At 41.7% G+C, this 16087-nt stretch overlaps 1 protein-coding gene and 1 pseudogene across 1 annotated transcript in view; both read right to left on the bottom strand.

Moving 5' to 3' along the window:
- LOC147748311 (coagulation factor XI-like) overlaps nucleotides 1-16087 on the bottom strand; it is a 67551-nt gene that overhangs the window by 15217 nt on the left and 36247 nt on the right. The window contains exons 5-8 of the mRNA XM_086960116.1: nucleotides 10385-10547; nucleotides 8295-8404; nucleotides 5824-5992; nucleotides 3383-3486 (exon numbers count right to left, since the gene is read on the bottom strand). Of these exons, the coding sequence (XP_086816242.1) occupies nucleotides 3383-3486; nucleotides 5824-5992; nucleotides 8295-8404; nucleotides 10385-10547 (546 nt within the window). The remainder of the gene's footprint in view (nucleotides 1-3382; nucleotides 3487-5823; nucleotides 5993-8294; nucleotides 8405-10384; nucleotides 10548-16087) is intronic.
- LOC147748312 (large ribosomal subunit protein eL19 pseudogene) lies at nucleotides 4370-5155 on the bottom strand (annotated as a pseudogene).

The raw sequence follows: 16087 nt of genomic DNA on the forward strand, positions 1-16087 counted from the left end.
AGATGACCCCCTCTGTTTCCCCCAGTGGTGCTTGGGGGACCCTTTACAAGAGCAGTGAATTGTACCAATGTACACATACTTTAAAGAAAGATTCAACACTGGACATTTCGGGTCTGACTGGGTAATCAAAAATCAATCTCTCTTCTACATCAGTATACACCGGTCAGTCATACGAATTACAGATCCTGACAGCACTTAGACAAACAGTGTTACATGTTTGTTTTTCTATTCAGCATTTAAGTTTACAGCAAATTAGAAATTTGGATTTAACACGTGGTATGAAGAAGGCAACCTGTACATGTGTTTGCTATTAGAGACATGTTCTAGTAGTGCAACTGGCAGGCTGTGATCGTGGGCCATGGGGCAAGCATGGGCTACTGGGTCTCAACCTTGTGGGTTGTGATTGTATGCCTCTGTGGACCGGCAGTCCTGCCAACTATGGCTCTGCAAGCAGGCCAAGTAAAACCCCTTCAGATGTGGACTTCCAGTGAGGTCACAGACTTCTCAGGGCGATATTGTGGGCTGCTCAAGCTCTGAACTCAAACACACATTATTATAATAAATGATGGTCCAACCAACTGCTTATGGACGCCAATTCACTAAAATTGTAGGGGTAGCGGAAATGACATCACACACCTTTGACATAAATACCACATCAAAGTAAGCAATCTCATATGACCTTTGATCCTTAATCTACAGAGGATGTGAAGTCACTTGACCTTAACAAGGATGAGATAACAACAATTGGCATAGCTGAAGTTTCAAAATAAAAGATTTATACCACAGCGCAAATATCTATTTTAGATACACCTATATTAGTGTCCTGATCTTTGAAAGTGGTATGGCGTAGTACAATACTGAACTAAATTGTAGCATTTGAGCCAAAAAAGTGGATCAGATCTCTTCTAGGAGAACTGGAGGGGGAGGATGGTATCCCCCCCCCAAGAAAATGTTGAAAAAAACCTGAATCAAATTGTACATTTTTTTTCCAAGTTCACATAAATTTGCTGACACCATGGATTATGAAAGGGCACTGATGGGCCTGGGCCCATCAGCATGGTCACTTGCAAACTTTTAGCCTACTTACCTCCAATTATTGCCTTGTTGACCTTAGGACTGTGCACTTTCCCACTTCAAGCCAGTGCTAAAGCGCTTGTGCTCACTCCCCTAACCATAGTTTGATTGGCATGTATCAAATTGGCATATTTAATTTACTCATAAATCCCTTGTAGCGTTGATTACCATCCACCTAGGGCCTGTAAATTAAATGCAACTGTGGGCCTGCAGTACTTACTGTGCCTCCCACTTATTTAGCATCTTAATACATCTTCCAAGCCTGTCATTGCAGCCTGAATGCAGGGTCACATTGCCATGTTGACTTGGTATTTAAACATAATTGACAAGACTTAAAGTCCCCTTTATGACGCGCGTCGCACAGAAAGTAGGGCCTAGGTAGTTCACACAGCAGGGTTTTATATAAACAAAAGTTTGCACATGTATTTTTACGTTTTACATGTCCTGGTAGTGAAAAACACCTAACATTTATTTTTCACTACTGGGAGACCTACCCCCTCCCATAGGTTAATATTGGGGATTCCTAATTACATTTAATAGGCTGTAATTCCTACCCAAGGAGAGGTAGACATGTCATGTTTGGTACCTACGACATTTTAATGATAAACCCTCTTAAATTACTCCGTTTATCCGAGCAAAAACGTAATATATTAACCCATACTAAATGTATCCACCACCCCCGGAGTGAGTATGAAAGTGGAGGTATCCTTTTCAACGACAAAACAATTGTCTGCAATTCCAAAAACCCAGTAGGCCATGTCCCCAAAGTATTATCTTAATTTCAAAGTGATAATTGTATGTTTTGTTTTTAGTATTCGTATCAGGCAGGAAGAGGGTTAGATCTCCTAGATAGGTCACACACAACAGAGAGCAAAAAGTCCCTATTAGTGATCATTAGTGTTTCACTTTTTCTGAAAAATTCGCTTGGAGCCGATTTTCACCAAATGCCTTTCTCTCTCAGCAGCAGCTCCTCTGCTAAAGTAACGGAGCATTGCCCCACTGCTCTGTGAGCAGGTCAAAAAGTAAAAATAAAATGATAATAACAATGAGTTATCACTTTATTTGTCTGTTGCTAAGCTGGTTAGGGGTGGAGCGGGCTGGACTGGGCTGTTAGAGGAGCAGGGAGGAGGACTGGTGAGCAGTCTCATAAGTGCACATGAATGTTTTGGCTGGATGTTTTGGGCCGGCCAGACATGCACACTTTGCATGTTCTCCACCGAGACCATGCACAGGCTCCCAGTCCCTCTCTGAGTGCCGAACCACAGCACTCAGACCAATCACAATGCTGCTGTAACAGCATGTGATTAGCTAGGGGAGCCTGGGAGCATGTGTGCTTCAAGCTCCTGCAGTCGACTGAAGAACCGAAGAGGACCGAGAGGTGGCAACTGGCCTACAGGTAAGAGATTTAATATATATATATATATATATATATATATAAATCCCTCCCCCCACCCTGCGCAAACTTGCCCCCCACCGCGGTTAAGCAGCAGCCGCCACTGCCCTCTTTTCTGGAGGGTATAATTGTAACCAGAAATTGATGGGCTAATTTATAAAGGTAAACTTTCACTTTTGTGTAAGTTTACGATTGTTTGCTATTCATAAAGGGATTTGTGAGAAATATCTCTACAAGTGCGGAGTCTCTGCACATGAAAAGACTTATCTACTCATGTGCGGAGACCCTGCACTCGTAAAGAGACTTCTCATAAATCCCCTTTTGGATAGCAAATACTCGTAAACTTACGCAAAAGTGTACTTTTACCATTGTGAATCAGGACCAAAGAGACCGTTATGTATCAAACAAAGGATCAAAATGTTAACTTGTTTGTCTGGTGTTTTTTTAGGATACCAGATCACAATATTTGTATCCTTTATTTGGCAATACATAAACTATGAGGTGGATCCATTTGAGAGTCATGGATTGAAGACAGTCAAAAGTTAGCTAGAATCCATGTACATAAACCATGCAATGCATGGGCTCAACGAAAATTAGTAGTCAGAAATACACAAAATTGTTGAAAGAAAGAAAGGCAGATTATCAACACTACACATAAGGACCATATTTGGCTAAAAACGGTTCTCCTAAAACTGTAGCTTCCTGATTTATAGTGTTATCCTTGAGGTGCATCTACAGACAAATAAACATTGCACTGAGAAACCAGGATCTATCATCAATTAACCTGGCAGATTGTCTTGCCATACAATTTGATGTTTCAACCTCAGGGCACTTACTCACAGACACCCCAAATGTGAAGCCTGTTTTAAAATCCACCCTAAACATAAGCCATGCAGGAGAATATATTTAACTTACTTCTTTTAATCCCAACGCTTTTTAACGAGAAGCCTGAAACGACGTTGTTTAACCGATTGAATGAAGGAGGCATCATGGCAGAGCTCTTCAGAAAGCAAAAAAACCTATTGAAAAACAGATTAACAACTAATCAGAAATTAAATATTGAAATCTGCCCTATCATGGGCTACAGGCATAATGTGCATTTGTTCACAGTTTAACCATCTTAGCCAACTGAAAAGACTAAGTTGCTGCTCCTTTGATGAATCTAGACAACCCACAGAAGAAACTGCAGGGCATTTAAAAGGGAAGAGGACATTGTCAAAGCCTCCACGGGATGTTCTGGAGTACAAAACCTCCACTCCAATCCTACATTAAATTGTGACTGCTCTGACTAGATCCTCATGTTGCTTCCTCTTCTCTCAGGTTTCTGTCTCCAATACCAACTCCTCTCTCAACTCTCAGTTTAACAAATAGTTTCAGTGCCTTCTGAAGTCTGGGGACCTAGAAGAGGCTGCCCCGTGGGCAAAAGTCTTCCTTTGCTCCTATTAGACAGGTTTCAGTCACCTAGGACACAAAAGTAGCTCCTATGTGCCTGTACTTTTGTGGTTGCCAGAAATAATCATGTTTTTAAAATGTCATTTATGACCCATGTTTTGATGGCCCCAAAGAAGGCCCAGAATAGACTGCAAGCCCATGGACAGTGCACAAGCAAATAGTAGACACTTAAGCAGCTTGCCTTCAAACCAATTATGAACATGGTCTATATGGGCAGTTCACAGCTGCAGGAATGAAGAGAAATAAGAATGTTAACAATAAAGTTTGTTAATGCATATCTGAAGTTGATGCTTCAACAATGAAACTGCAAAGTGAGTGGTATTTTGCCTTGCATAGCTTCAGTGTTTCTAAGTCCATGCAGGTTGTCTGTGAGCCATGTCAGGCTGGGTGTGATAACAGATTGTTCCAGTGGGAGGAGTTCTATTGGTGAAAGTTGAGAATCATTAGTATTGGATGTTTTATGGCACTGATTGACGCTCACTATTTACACACTGGAATGACTGACTACTTTCTATTCTCGCCCTTCTCTGAGAGTGTCTTTATGATCTCTTCCTTCTTTTCTTGCAGGTGTTCTTCGCGTCTCTTGCGAGCCTCCTTAGTCTTTGACCTGCGAACATCAGCCTGGCAATACAGGAGCTGCCTTCAGTTTGTGAATGTGCTACATTAGATGCAATTGTTCTTGAACAAATTACACTTGACGTTCAGGTAAAGGCTGTGGTACATGTGTCGGTCAGACTTCTGGGACTCACGGTACCCTCAGGGAAGACAGCTCAGGATTCTTACTCATCATTCATGAGAGCTTCTTCTGGCATACGTACATTGGCAGTACTCTCTCTTACTAACGCCCATGTGCCTTCTCTTAAGGGCGAATGAGCATGGTCCTTCTGCAGCGGGCACAGGAATGAACAAGTGCAGGCTTGTGGATAATCAGACCATATTCACCAGCTTTCTGATTTGCTGGTTAGATTGCATTGGCAATCTTATTTGTTTCACTAGGATTCAGCCATACTTTTTCTTGCCACAGTGCAATATGCTGGAGGCAAGCTTCTTCTGAAGCCCAAGAATTCTCAAGGCAGCAGCCTGGCCAAAGACCGAAAATTGAGAATCGGCTGAGGTAGCATCTATGTTTGTGGTGGTATGTCTGTGAACGTGCCTTGTATATCTGGCGAACGTGTAAAGAAACCTACATACAAGTCTACAGAGTCTATGTACAGCTGCAGCCTGTGCTACCTGCAACAGAACTCAGCTTGGAGTCCAGACAGCCAGATCGACCATGTATCCCATTCAGCATCCCACTGGGAGCTGGAGGCTTCGGAGGCCGGCTTTTGAAGGCCACAGCCATTGCATGCACTTGAGTGACTTTCTCCAGCTCTGAGGTGAAATGAAGCAAATTGAGCAAGAAAGATCGAAAGAATACATTAAAAGAGGGAGGTAATGGGGAGGAAGGCGCAGGCTTTGAACATATTTTCCTGGGCTGCTTTTGATTTTGTATTTCCGCCTTGACTCCAGAGAGGAGTTTTGATTGACTATGACCAAATTAGAACATGTTCTTAAAAGAGTAACAGACTTTTGTATTTGGATTGCTTTGAGACATTTTCTATCACCCAAAAAATATCCCACGAATAAGAAGAGGGAAACATCAAGCTCAGGCAAATCTCAAAAGAATTGGTTTCTAAGGGACAGGATCACCAATACTATGAAAAGATGAAGAATAATGCCCAGGGGTAATTAAGGATGAAAAGCTTAGAAACGTGCCGTGCTGAAACGTAGCTTACATTGTTGGAAGATTTACAGGTTTCATCTAAATCTATACACGAGGTCAATAGTTAAAGCATTACTACATAGTGGTGATCACCACTGTATATTAAACATATAGACAGACAGACAGAGAAATAATGTTTTACCTTCTGTTGTCAGCAGTCCATTCTTCTGTGTGAAATGTGAAGTACTGGCAGTGAGGATGGTTGCTGCAGATGAGCTGGCAGTTCTCAGCATCAGGAGCCAGAACCTGCTCAAGGTCATTGCCAGGAAAATTAACATCGGGAATGAGAAATTCAGGACATGTGGAATCACCTGAGTAGGGAGAGAAGGAGAAGAGAAGAATGAATTTTAATCAAACACTACCTTCCATTTCACCAAGACAAAACTGTCAACCACCCACTCTGCTGCTTCTGTAAGTGACAATTTGTTGGAAGTGGAGAGCATGACATGCCCTTAACCCAGAGGCCTGTAGTGTAAGGCTTGAGGTTTTGACTCACTGAAAAGGACCCTTACCTGACTCCAGTGAGCATTGGTTGAGGAGGCAGGAAACCACAATCAGAAACAAATCTGCAGTCAGTCCCAAATATAATCTAAACTAAATTCTGGATATACTTAGACAATATACAAACCAACCAAATCCCTGAGATGAACATCCATTCGCACTAATTAAAATTAATTTAAACAGAATTTATTTTTACTAGTTTTGCAGTTTTATTGAACTGAAACGTGAGGTGAATTGGCAGGGTGGTAGAAGGTTTGTGAGTTCTGGTCCGTTTCCACCTCAGCATCAGGTGACTTAAGGCAAGTAGAAGACATGAAAGCTAGCAGAGGGTGACAGGAGGGAAGGTAGATTGAGACGAGAGGGCAGGCAAGGCGACATGTGGGGAGGTGGAATGAGACATGAGAGAAGACAGAGGAAGGCATCAGAGAAAGAGGAATGAAACATAAGTAGGCAGAGGAAAGCAAAACTATGGCAGAGGAAACATGAGGGTAGGCAGAGGGAGATATGGGAGATATGAAGGAAGCTGTGAGGAGAGGTGAGGGCAGGCACAGTAAGACACGGGGAAAGGATATATGAATGAAGGCAGAAGGAGGAAAGAAGCACAGCAGAGGCAGGAATGTGAGACGGCTGATGGCAGCATAGGATGACGACAAGAGGGCAAGCAGTGCAAGACATGATGAAGAGATGGCAGAGGAAGACCAGGAGATCAAATCAGCATGAGTAGTGCTAGCAAGCAGAGGAACGGAGTGATGGCAGAGACAGTGAGAGCTGTAGAGAGAAGGGAGATAATGTAAGAGCAAGCAGAGGGACAGACTTTGAGTCAACAGCACAACTGAGGGCAAACAAAGACTGGGGAAGCAGGCACAGAAACAAAGAGGAGTTTTAGAAAAGGGCCAGCGGGTTAGGCAGAAGTAGAAACAGTAATGGTCAATACAGGGGGGAAGACAGTGGGGGCAGACAGAGGAAGAAGTGCTTAAAAAGCAAGTGGCGGTTGAAAGCAGAGAGATCAGGTAGATGAATGAATATGGTACTATTAGTCTATGTTTGAAGTCATTAATGTAATTCTTAAATCTCCTACTGGAGATGCCTCCAAGCCAAGACACATCTCATCCAGGTCATCCTATTGGAGTTTTTTTCCACCACCCATCTATCTGTAGGTGGCCTACTCCTACAGGCACAAATCCTGTCTGTTCCATGATACCCACAATACATACACCTACCTCCTTTCTTACAACACTCTTTCCATCTGCCTTACTGTAGCTGCTTTTTGGTCCTATTTGTCCTTCTCAGACAACAAACTTTAAAACCCAACCAAATGGCCATCCATCCTCCTCCCTCAACCTCTTGTTCCTGCCAGCATCCGTTAAAGAAACCACTCTTTTCTATGGTCACCGCACCCTGTTGTCCTGTACTGCGAGACCTCCACTGCTATTCCTCAAGAGGTAGATTTTGCAGCCAGGAACCAGAGAGGCTGTAAAATAGTACTGAAGTGGGTTCTAAAGTGAGGTCAATGAAGTAATTGACAAAGAGTGTTTGTGTGCACATGAAATGAGTCACAATTGCTGTGGTTGTGCGACTGACCTTACTAGGGATCCAGTAGGATGGCCATAAATGGAACTACATCCATGGCCAGTGCTCACCTCACTTACAAGTGGGCCTGGCAGTAGAATTACACATTGCTTTCAAAGTTTTTAATGACCCCTTAGCTGGAATTGAAGTCAACATTGTGCTTGGGATCTGTTGGCCAGAAAACAAGAGCACAGGCGTGATTGGTGGACTGTCTGGTCCGAAAAGAGAAGAACCTTTTGAGTTGTGTCTTGTGACTGTGGGGTTGGAGAAGTATGCAATGGAGCCATCAAGAGAGGACTGATTTGTCATTATGAGGACATGGGAGATCAGATAGAGCTTTAAATGTCTGAATTTACTGTTTTTTGTATCTTGTAGTTTCAAACATGATGTGGCAGAGGATGAGAAAAAGAAATTCAATTCATACCATGAAGCAAATGTATTGTGTGACCATAAACATCACACTGGCTAACCCAGGAATATTTCTTGCATTGATTTCTACACATTCATTTCACAGAAGCAACCAGACTATTGTCCAATACTTACAAGTGCTGTCATCGCAGTTCCTTGGGCTGAACCCAGACACAACATTGCCAAGGATATTAATGACTGGTGGAGATGGCAGCTTCGTAGCGAATTTCTGGAAGCACAACTTACTGGAATTGAAAGGCAGAGCATTCTCATTAAAGTTACTGCTTTATTGATATCACAGAGCTTTTTCATAAATATACATAATGATATTGATACCAGAACTCTCGTTATATACACAGCCTTGCTGATACCACAGTGGTTTTGAATTAAATATGTGTCCTTCTTAGTAGGCTGTACTATACTGCAGTGCATATCATAAGCATGAAACACTGCTCTCGCTTTAATAAAAACAAATGAGCTTTCCCCAGGTAAAGCTATATTTGCTAAGCTCAATGACCCAAGCCTCCTTCACAGCCATTCAATCCATGCGCGCTCTTCATCTTTTTGAAACTAACTCCTACAGAGGGAGGGACACAGAGAAGGTATCAGAGTAGCAGTGTTTATCACTAAGGGCCCTTCGTCACCAGAGAAGCAGCTCATATGCTCATAGAGGAGCGGTAGGATCCTGGAGTAGGTGGCATGACCATGGGCAACTGTCTTGGTCATGACTTTGCGATTCTGATTTGGTCCATCTTTAGAAAAGACTCAGAACAAAATCCACTGCTTATGTGATTTAGGGTCGGAGGTGTGTGTGCAAAATCATACAACTTAATAAAATTGCTACATTTTGTGGAAATTACACAAATGGAGTAAAATTCCATTTCACTGGTTACATGCATGAAATTTTCAAATGAGGACATACACCGATGAAAGAATACATGATAGACAATGTCAGGAAAATGGTGTGAGCAAACAATTTCACTTGGTGAGACATTTTCTAATCAATCCAGTCCGTCATAAAGAAACAATTTCACCACATTGCATAACGCAAACATTTACAAATTTCCCAAGCTTGATTTTTAGATCAGATAAATATGGCAGTAGTCTTGTGTAGTTTGTTTCCAAACAAACTAACTGCACAAGACTCCTAATGACCATTGTCATTACTGCACAAATTAGATGTTGATTTTGCTCAGGGATCATTTTCAACAGGGATCATTTGATTTGAATTCTATCAAGAATGTGTGCCCATTATCATACCCTTTTATATGTTTTGTCTCAACTTGTAATAATAGGAGAACAAATTATAAATACCCGTCCTTTACCTTTTATCCTGATGAAGGCTTCCTATTGATCTATGCACATGAGCCAAAATGCTATTTCCGCCTAATACATAAAAACGTGCGTATTATATTATACCAGACATTTATAATGAAATAGAACATTTTGAAATAGCCTTCATCTATAAGATTATAAAATTCTCATGACCAATTGATGATCTATCTTTGTTGATTAAGGGTCTACTGTAGAGTTTGTTCTACATGGTAAACATGACAAAATACCTAGTCCTGCAAACCCTTGGTTCACCTGCCTCACTTTGCAGCAGCCAGACCTGTGGTTTTCTGTCGACAAAGCATCTGTAGGGCTGTCAGTGGAAGGCATTATATTGCAAATCCTATTTTCGGTGGGTGATGTAATCTTTTTTTTCTGTCTGTCACAACCAGGAAAAACATGTAGCCCAAAAAGTTGGTTCGTTCCCCAGCACAGATCCACTGTAATGCTAGGTGGATCGGATATGTACTGGACCCTACCTATCGCTTGGTAGCATAATAGAATTTAGAGTTCAGAATTCTACAACCAAAGACTTCCATGTGCAGGAATGAATAAAAGCAGGTATATTTGGTTGAAAAGAAAACCACAATCTACAACATTAGTGATCTACAGACAACATGTATTAGAATGCCCTGTCAACTAAGAGCTGTTTCCCTCTATAGGTCGATGATTTGTGATGGGTAACTAAAGCTCTCCAAATGTTTATGGGTATACATTTGTGATTGTATATATGGTTTGGTATTGTGGAGCCCCTTTCTCTATTTGGTACCACTGTACCTGTGGCAAATCTTCTGAAGTTCATATGTGAACAGGTGTCAGACTGAACTATAGCCTGTCAAATGTTTCTGCAAAACATATTGTTCCACAATAATACCATGCCACTGTGTACCTACCGCAGCTCGGGAGCTGGATTATACTGCTCTGTAACATAGGTGAAGAACTGACAGTCAGGGGAGTTGGTGCATGAATCCTGGCACTCAGTGGGATTTTCTCGGATGAGAGCCCTTATATCGCTGCCAAAGAAGTCAACGTCTTTGTAGGTTTTCGTGAAACAACCTTAAAGTAAGCAGAAAAAAGTATATCATACAAAGAGGTCACCTTATGTTTAATATGACTTAAAAAGTAGATTACAATGGAACTGGCACATAGAATATTTTCAATTTAATATAGATTCTTGTAGTCAGTTCCTTAACAAAGGTATACCCAATAAAATAACCTGACTCTCTTAAAGCAAGCAATGCCAGGGTAACGCAAGTGACCAAATACATCCTTTGACCCATAGACAATGATAGGAGTACCAGATATCATGGTACCATCAATTATATCTCTGCAACATAAAAATTGACTTTTATGAAGCACACGTCATAAAAAAGTTGAAGCAGCCCTAGTCCTACATCAGCAGGTTCTTGTGATCCAATATGGCTCCCCTGAAGTATGACACTCCACACCCAGCTCATCATTGGTCTGAGGAAACAGGTCCATGTTACCATTTAAGGAGAATTATGCTTTCTCTACAATCCAGAAAGATTTTTAAGATCTACAGAACCATTTCCAACTCAGTAATTCTCAACATGTCGTTGGACCTGGTACCAAATTTCCCATTTCCAACTCAAAAATGCAACAAACAAAGCTATGCAAGTGCTTGGTATTCACCAAAAATAGTGACTTCATTTATTCTATGTAGGCACATTGTTTGCAGTGCGAATATCATGCATAACGTAGGTTAGGACATTTGTGGAATTTCTCTTCCTTCAATAAAGGGTTTCAGATCCATACACAAATTTATTTCAAACGCTACTAGGAATTCTTTTCTGCAATCCCTATGGCTTACGTGATTGGATCTACTGGATTTCAAGATATGTGAAGGAAATACATTACACTTGCTTGTGCACACCCACAAACATATGGTTTGGTGAATGTGACTATATTCTGAATGCATCTCTATGGGATCACTGACAGAATATCAGAAACAGAAATATCATGTGGACTTAATGTGTCAAAAATATCAAGGACCAAAATATAGAGCAGGGACAGGCAAAAAGTTAAGTATACATTTACTGTTCTTAACCCCAAATCCATGTACCTTGAAGATAAATTTATCGTCCAGGGACATATATTTAAGACTTACCTTCACAATATTGGCATACTCTATAATCTTGACATGATCTTTTGGTCAATGATTTTTCTGTTTCTGATATTCTGTCTAAATACCTTTCTTAGTTCACTCCTCTAAACGTCATCGAAGTTCAGAACTAAGTATGTAGAGTAAGAATGAGCTTGTACACTATAAAGTAGTTATTAAACGTACGCAAAAGCATTCACCATGTTTCATTGCTACAGAATACTGCATAAAGTATGTGTATGCTATTAATGACCTTTCCAGTTGCAAGTCTGTCAGAAGAAAAATGGGGATCTAGCCAACAAGTAATAATGATTACATTTTCATATAGTTTTTGCAGACATTTATATATAAATGTATTTTTATGGGTTTCTAAGGCACAAATATCGGTACAGAGGTTATAGTATCTCCGTGCACTCACACTATATTTCAATTTAGTCAGTTTAAGCGCGTTTCCTTGTCACACTCTGCCAAGAAGTGCCTTAAATGAAGTGAACAAAATGTGATGTAGAAATCACTGCAAGGCGCGCATTTTTACATGAAACTGTGAGGTTTCTTCCAAGGTTTCAAATCAGACTGCCAAAACAAACTTATTTGGATGCTTCAAAAAAAAATTTCAGTTATATATCACATAGCATAGAGAAAGTGACTATAACTCATGAGTTATAGTCACTTTCTCTATGCTATGTGATATATGTTATATATGTTATATATGTTTGGTCATGTTGACCCAATGGCTCTTTTTTCCTGAAAGTGATGGTCTTGTATGATTTTCATTTATAGGCCCCTGATGAAGGGTTACCACTCGTTAACCCGAAATGCATTGGGCAAGCATCAAGTAATGCGAGGATTTATGTGGAATATAACATATGAATAATTAACTGAAATTTTTTTTTCGATTGGAATGAAATAAATTCATGATGAAGCATCCAAATAAGTTTGTTTTGGCAGTCTGATTTGAAACCTTGGAAGAAACCTCACAGTTTCATGTAAAAATGCGCGCCTTGCAGTGATTTCTACATCACATTTTGTTCACAAATATCGGTACTGCCCGAAGGTCCTTCTGTGAAAGGGTGTTAGACCTGTCAGCTTTAATGTGGTCTTCTCCCAAACTTTTTGCTTGCTTGCCTCTAATTTTCTGGATTTTTGCTTGTGTTAGTCTTAGGTCTCGGTGCACTCTGCCACTGATATATCAGTGCTTAAGTGCTTGTGCTCACTCCCCTAAACATGGTTTCATTGACATATACCAGTTTGTCATGTTTAATTTACTAGTAAGGCCTTGTGGAGTGATTTCCTCTAAATAAGAGCATTGTAATGTTGGGTGCTCCACTGAAGACAATGGAGTGCTCCATGCTTTTACGGGCCGTTAAAGGCCCGCAAAGCAACATTCCAATGTTGTTTTCAAAGGCCTCTCGGAGTACGAGGGAATTTATTTATTTTTCAATTCTGTTCATTAATCATATAACAGACAGCGAAGATCAAATAAAGACACAGTTGAGGAAATACGAAACATCCAGACTACTTAGATCTGGCCAACAAAAACTGATAGCAATACCCAAGTTCAAACGAGCGAACTGGGGGGGAAGAAGTTTCTTCGTCCACGCAGCAAGGACATGGAATCAACTACCATTAGATATAAAAAACAGCCCATCTTTGGACTTGTTCAGAAAGCAAATTAAAACATGGTTGTTCACTGCACAAACCTAAGACCAGTTCAGGACTACGGACATGTCATAGCGCCAAGACGCCTCCGGGCATTCGTGCGCTTTAGAAATAGAAAAATCAAATCAATGTCCCCTACAAAGAGAATCACCAAGCAAGGCTATTATCCACTTTACATAATAGGACATTGTATACAATGAGATCGATCCATTCACATATTTCACTGAAATAGTCCCATAGAGCTGCAGTAGTGTAGAAAGGGAGAGATCGTATGATCCCCCCCCCATCCCCAGTTATCTTAGGAGAATGCACATGTCGGCCAGGGGTTACGAACATTATAAAGAGGCCCAGGATATTGTAGACAATATAAAAGAGTCCACTTATTGAGAGATCAGTGTAAACGTTAGTATCTGGCCATGTGGGACAATTCAATATAAACGTATAGGTCTCTGGACGCGGGGCCTTTTAAACTATCAAGGCAGCAGGAAACTATCAGCAATGTTATGTATGTATGGATGGAGATATATATATATATATATATATATAAATAAATAACTTAGAGAAGAAAAGAAAAATAAAGAAAAAAGAGACATTAAAAAAGAAAGGAGTAAGGAGGGGGTGCGCTGAGTGGGTTCAATTTCCATGGGAGTGTCAAAGTCATCCGGTGAGTCCAGTTTCTGGCCCCTAGCGTATTGTTCAAGGGAATCTTCAAACAACTGTAAAGCACGTAGGCGGGGTGGAACCAGTCTGGAGTGTCTAGGCATAGTAAAATAGTGCCAAATACGAGTGAATTTGGCATCTGTGTGGTTAATGTGGGCAGTGAGGAATTCAAGGGCTTGAAAGTTCCACAAATAGAGGAACCAAGTGACAATGGGGGGAGGGTGTGGCTTCTTCCAATATAAAGCAACGGACTACCTAGCCGCCCCCCAGCAAATGTAAAATCAAGCACCAGTCCATGTGTGTCATTGCAGTCAGTGGTAAAGGCTTAATGCCCAATAGGGTAACTAATGGCGTAGAGGGGATAGGAAACCTCACTACCTCCTTGATGTGACTGAGGACCTCCTTCCAGAACATTGTGAGGTTCGGGCACGACCACCATATGTGGATAAATTCCCCTCTGTCACCCGGACACCTCCAGCAGGTCGATTAAAACTTGGAACCATTTGATGTAAGCGGGTCATGGTGTAATACCATCTCGTCATCAGCTTATACGCTGACTCCCGCTGCAGCGTACTCGGATATACCTTTGGGATATCCCGCCATAGTCGGTCCAAACCCTCAGGCGGTATGTCCTCTGCCAGATCAGACGCACATGGTGTATGATAGCCATGAAGTATGGGTTTCCGGGAACGCTGCAAGACGGAATATGTTTGAGAGATCAAACCCTTTGTGCCCTCAAATTCGTGTACCAGGGATTCGAAAGCAGTGAGCTATTTAGTGGCCACTTGGAGGAAAGTCTGAGAGTAAAGTCAATGACGCAGCTGATAGTATTGTAGCTGTGCCCTGTCCGTTAGATGAAAAGCCTGTTTGCATTGATCAAATGCAAGGAAATTGCCGCCCTGAAAAAGGTCCTCAATGACTCAACATTCAACATCGGTCCATGCGAGGAATGCCTGTGGTTGCATGGCAGGAGGAAACACAGGATTATCATCTATAGGCGTTTTGACAGAGGGTAAGGTAGTCAGACCTTGGGGTATTGCTAGCTTATCCCAGATCTCTAGGACTGTCTTTGTGTGGGTAGCTATGTATGCACTGCGAGGGCGAGCCCCGCATGGAAGCCAGGCCAAGTACCATAGGGGGCTACAGGACACCGTACGGTCTAAATGGAATCAGTGTTTTTCACTCTCGCTAACCACCCATTCCGATATATATCGGAGATGGCAAGCCCAATAGTATTCTAAAAGATTAGGGCACGCCAGTTCTCCCCAGTCCAACTGTAGCATTGAAATCCTGTTAGAGAAGCGTGGTCGGGAGTTCCCCCATATAAATTTGGTGAAATCTTGTTGCAGAGCCAGGATATCAGACTGTGGTATAGCAGTAGGAAGGGACTAAAAGATATAGGATTTTGGGAAGCAAAGACATGTTGATGGTTTTAATGCGAACAAGACCCTTCCATCTACGTAATTCCTCCTGGATAGCATGTCTATATCTGGGCCAGTTGATCGAAGTCCATGTCGAAAGCGAATGAGTAAGATCTAGCCCCAGGTACCTAATAGATTTGTCGGTCCATTGTATCGGAATCAGGGCCCTCAGGCCCTGGATCTCCTCATTCAAAAGGGTATGGTTAAGGGCATGGGACTTGGTGAGATTAACCCGGTATCCCGTAGCCCGAGGGAATTTAAACCCCTCGAACTCCGAGAGGCCTTTGCTTTATTTGTTTGAACATTCTGCCCTTTGTTCTAATAGCCTTATAGCCCTTCGTAGCTGGGCTATACCGGCTCTTAAAGTCCTGCTCCCTTGTTAAAGTCTCTCGCCTTTGGCTCGAGCCCTTAACGCTTGAGCGGGCCTTTAATAGCCGGTATAGCCCACTACAGTGTGCTATAAGGCTATATTAAATACTACCATTGGGCATGCAGAACTTATTGTGCCACCCACTTAAATAGCTCTTTAAACAGTTCTCACCTGCAGCCATTGCAGCCTGAATGCAGTGCCACACTGCCATGTTGACTTAAGATTTTTAAACCCCTTGCCAAGTCTTAAAGTCGCCTTTTATTACATGTGTCAGCCCTAAGGTAAGCCCTGGGTAGCACAGGGTAGCACAGCACCGTTTAGCTACACAGCTAAGGTGCTGTGTAGCTAAAAGGTTAGATATGTA

The sequence above is a fragment of the Lissotriton vulgaris genome, chromosome 1_1 (assembly GCF_964263255.1).
Source record: "Lissotriton vulgaris chromosome 1_1, aLisVul1.2, whole genome shotgun sequence".
Lineage (NCBI taxonomy): Eukaryota > Metazoa > Chordata > Amphibia > Caudata > Salamandridae > Lissotriton > Lissotriton vulgaris.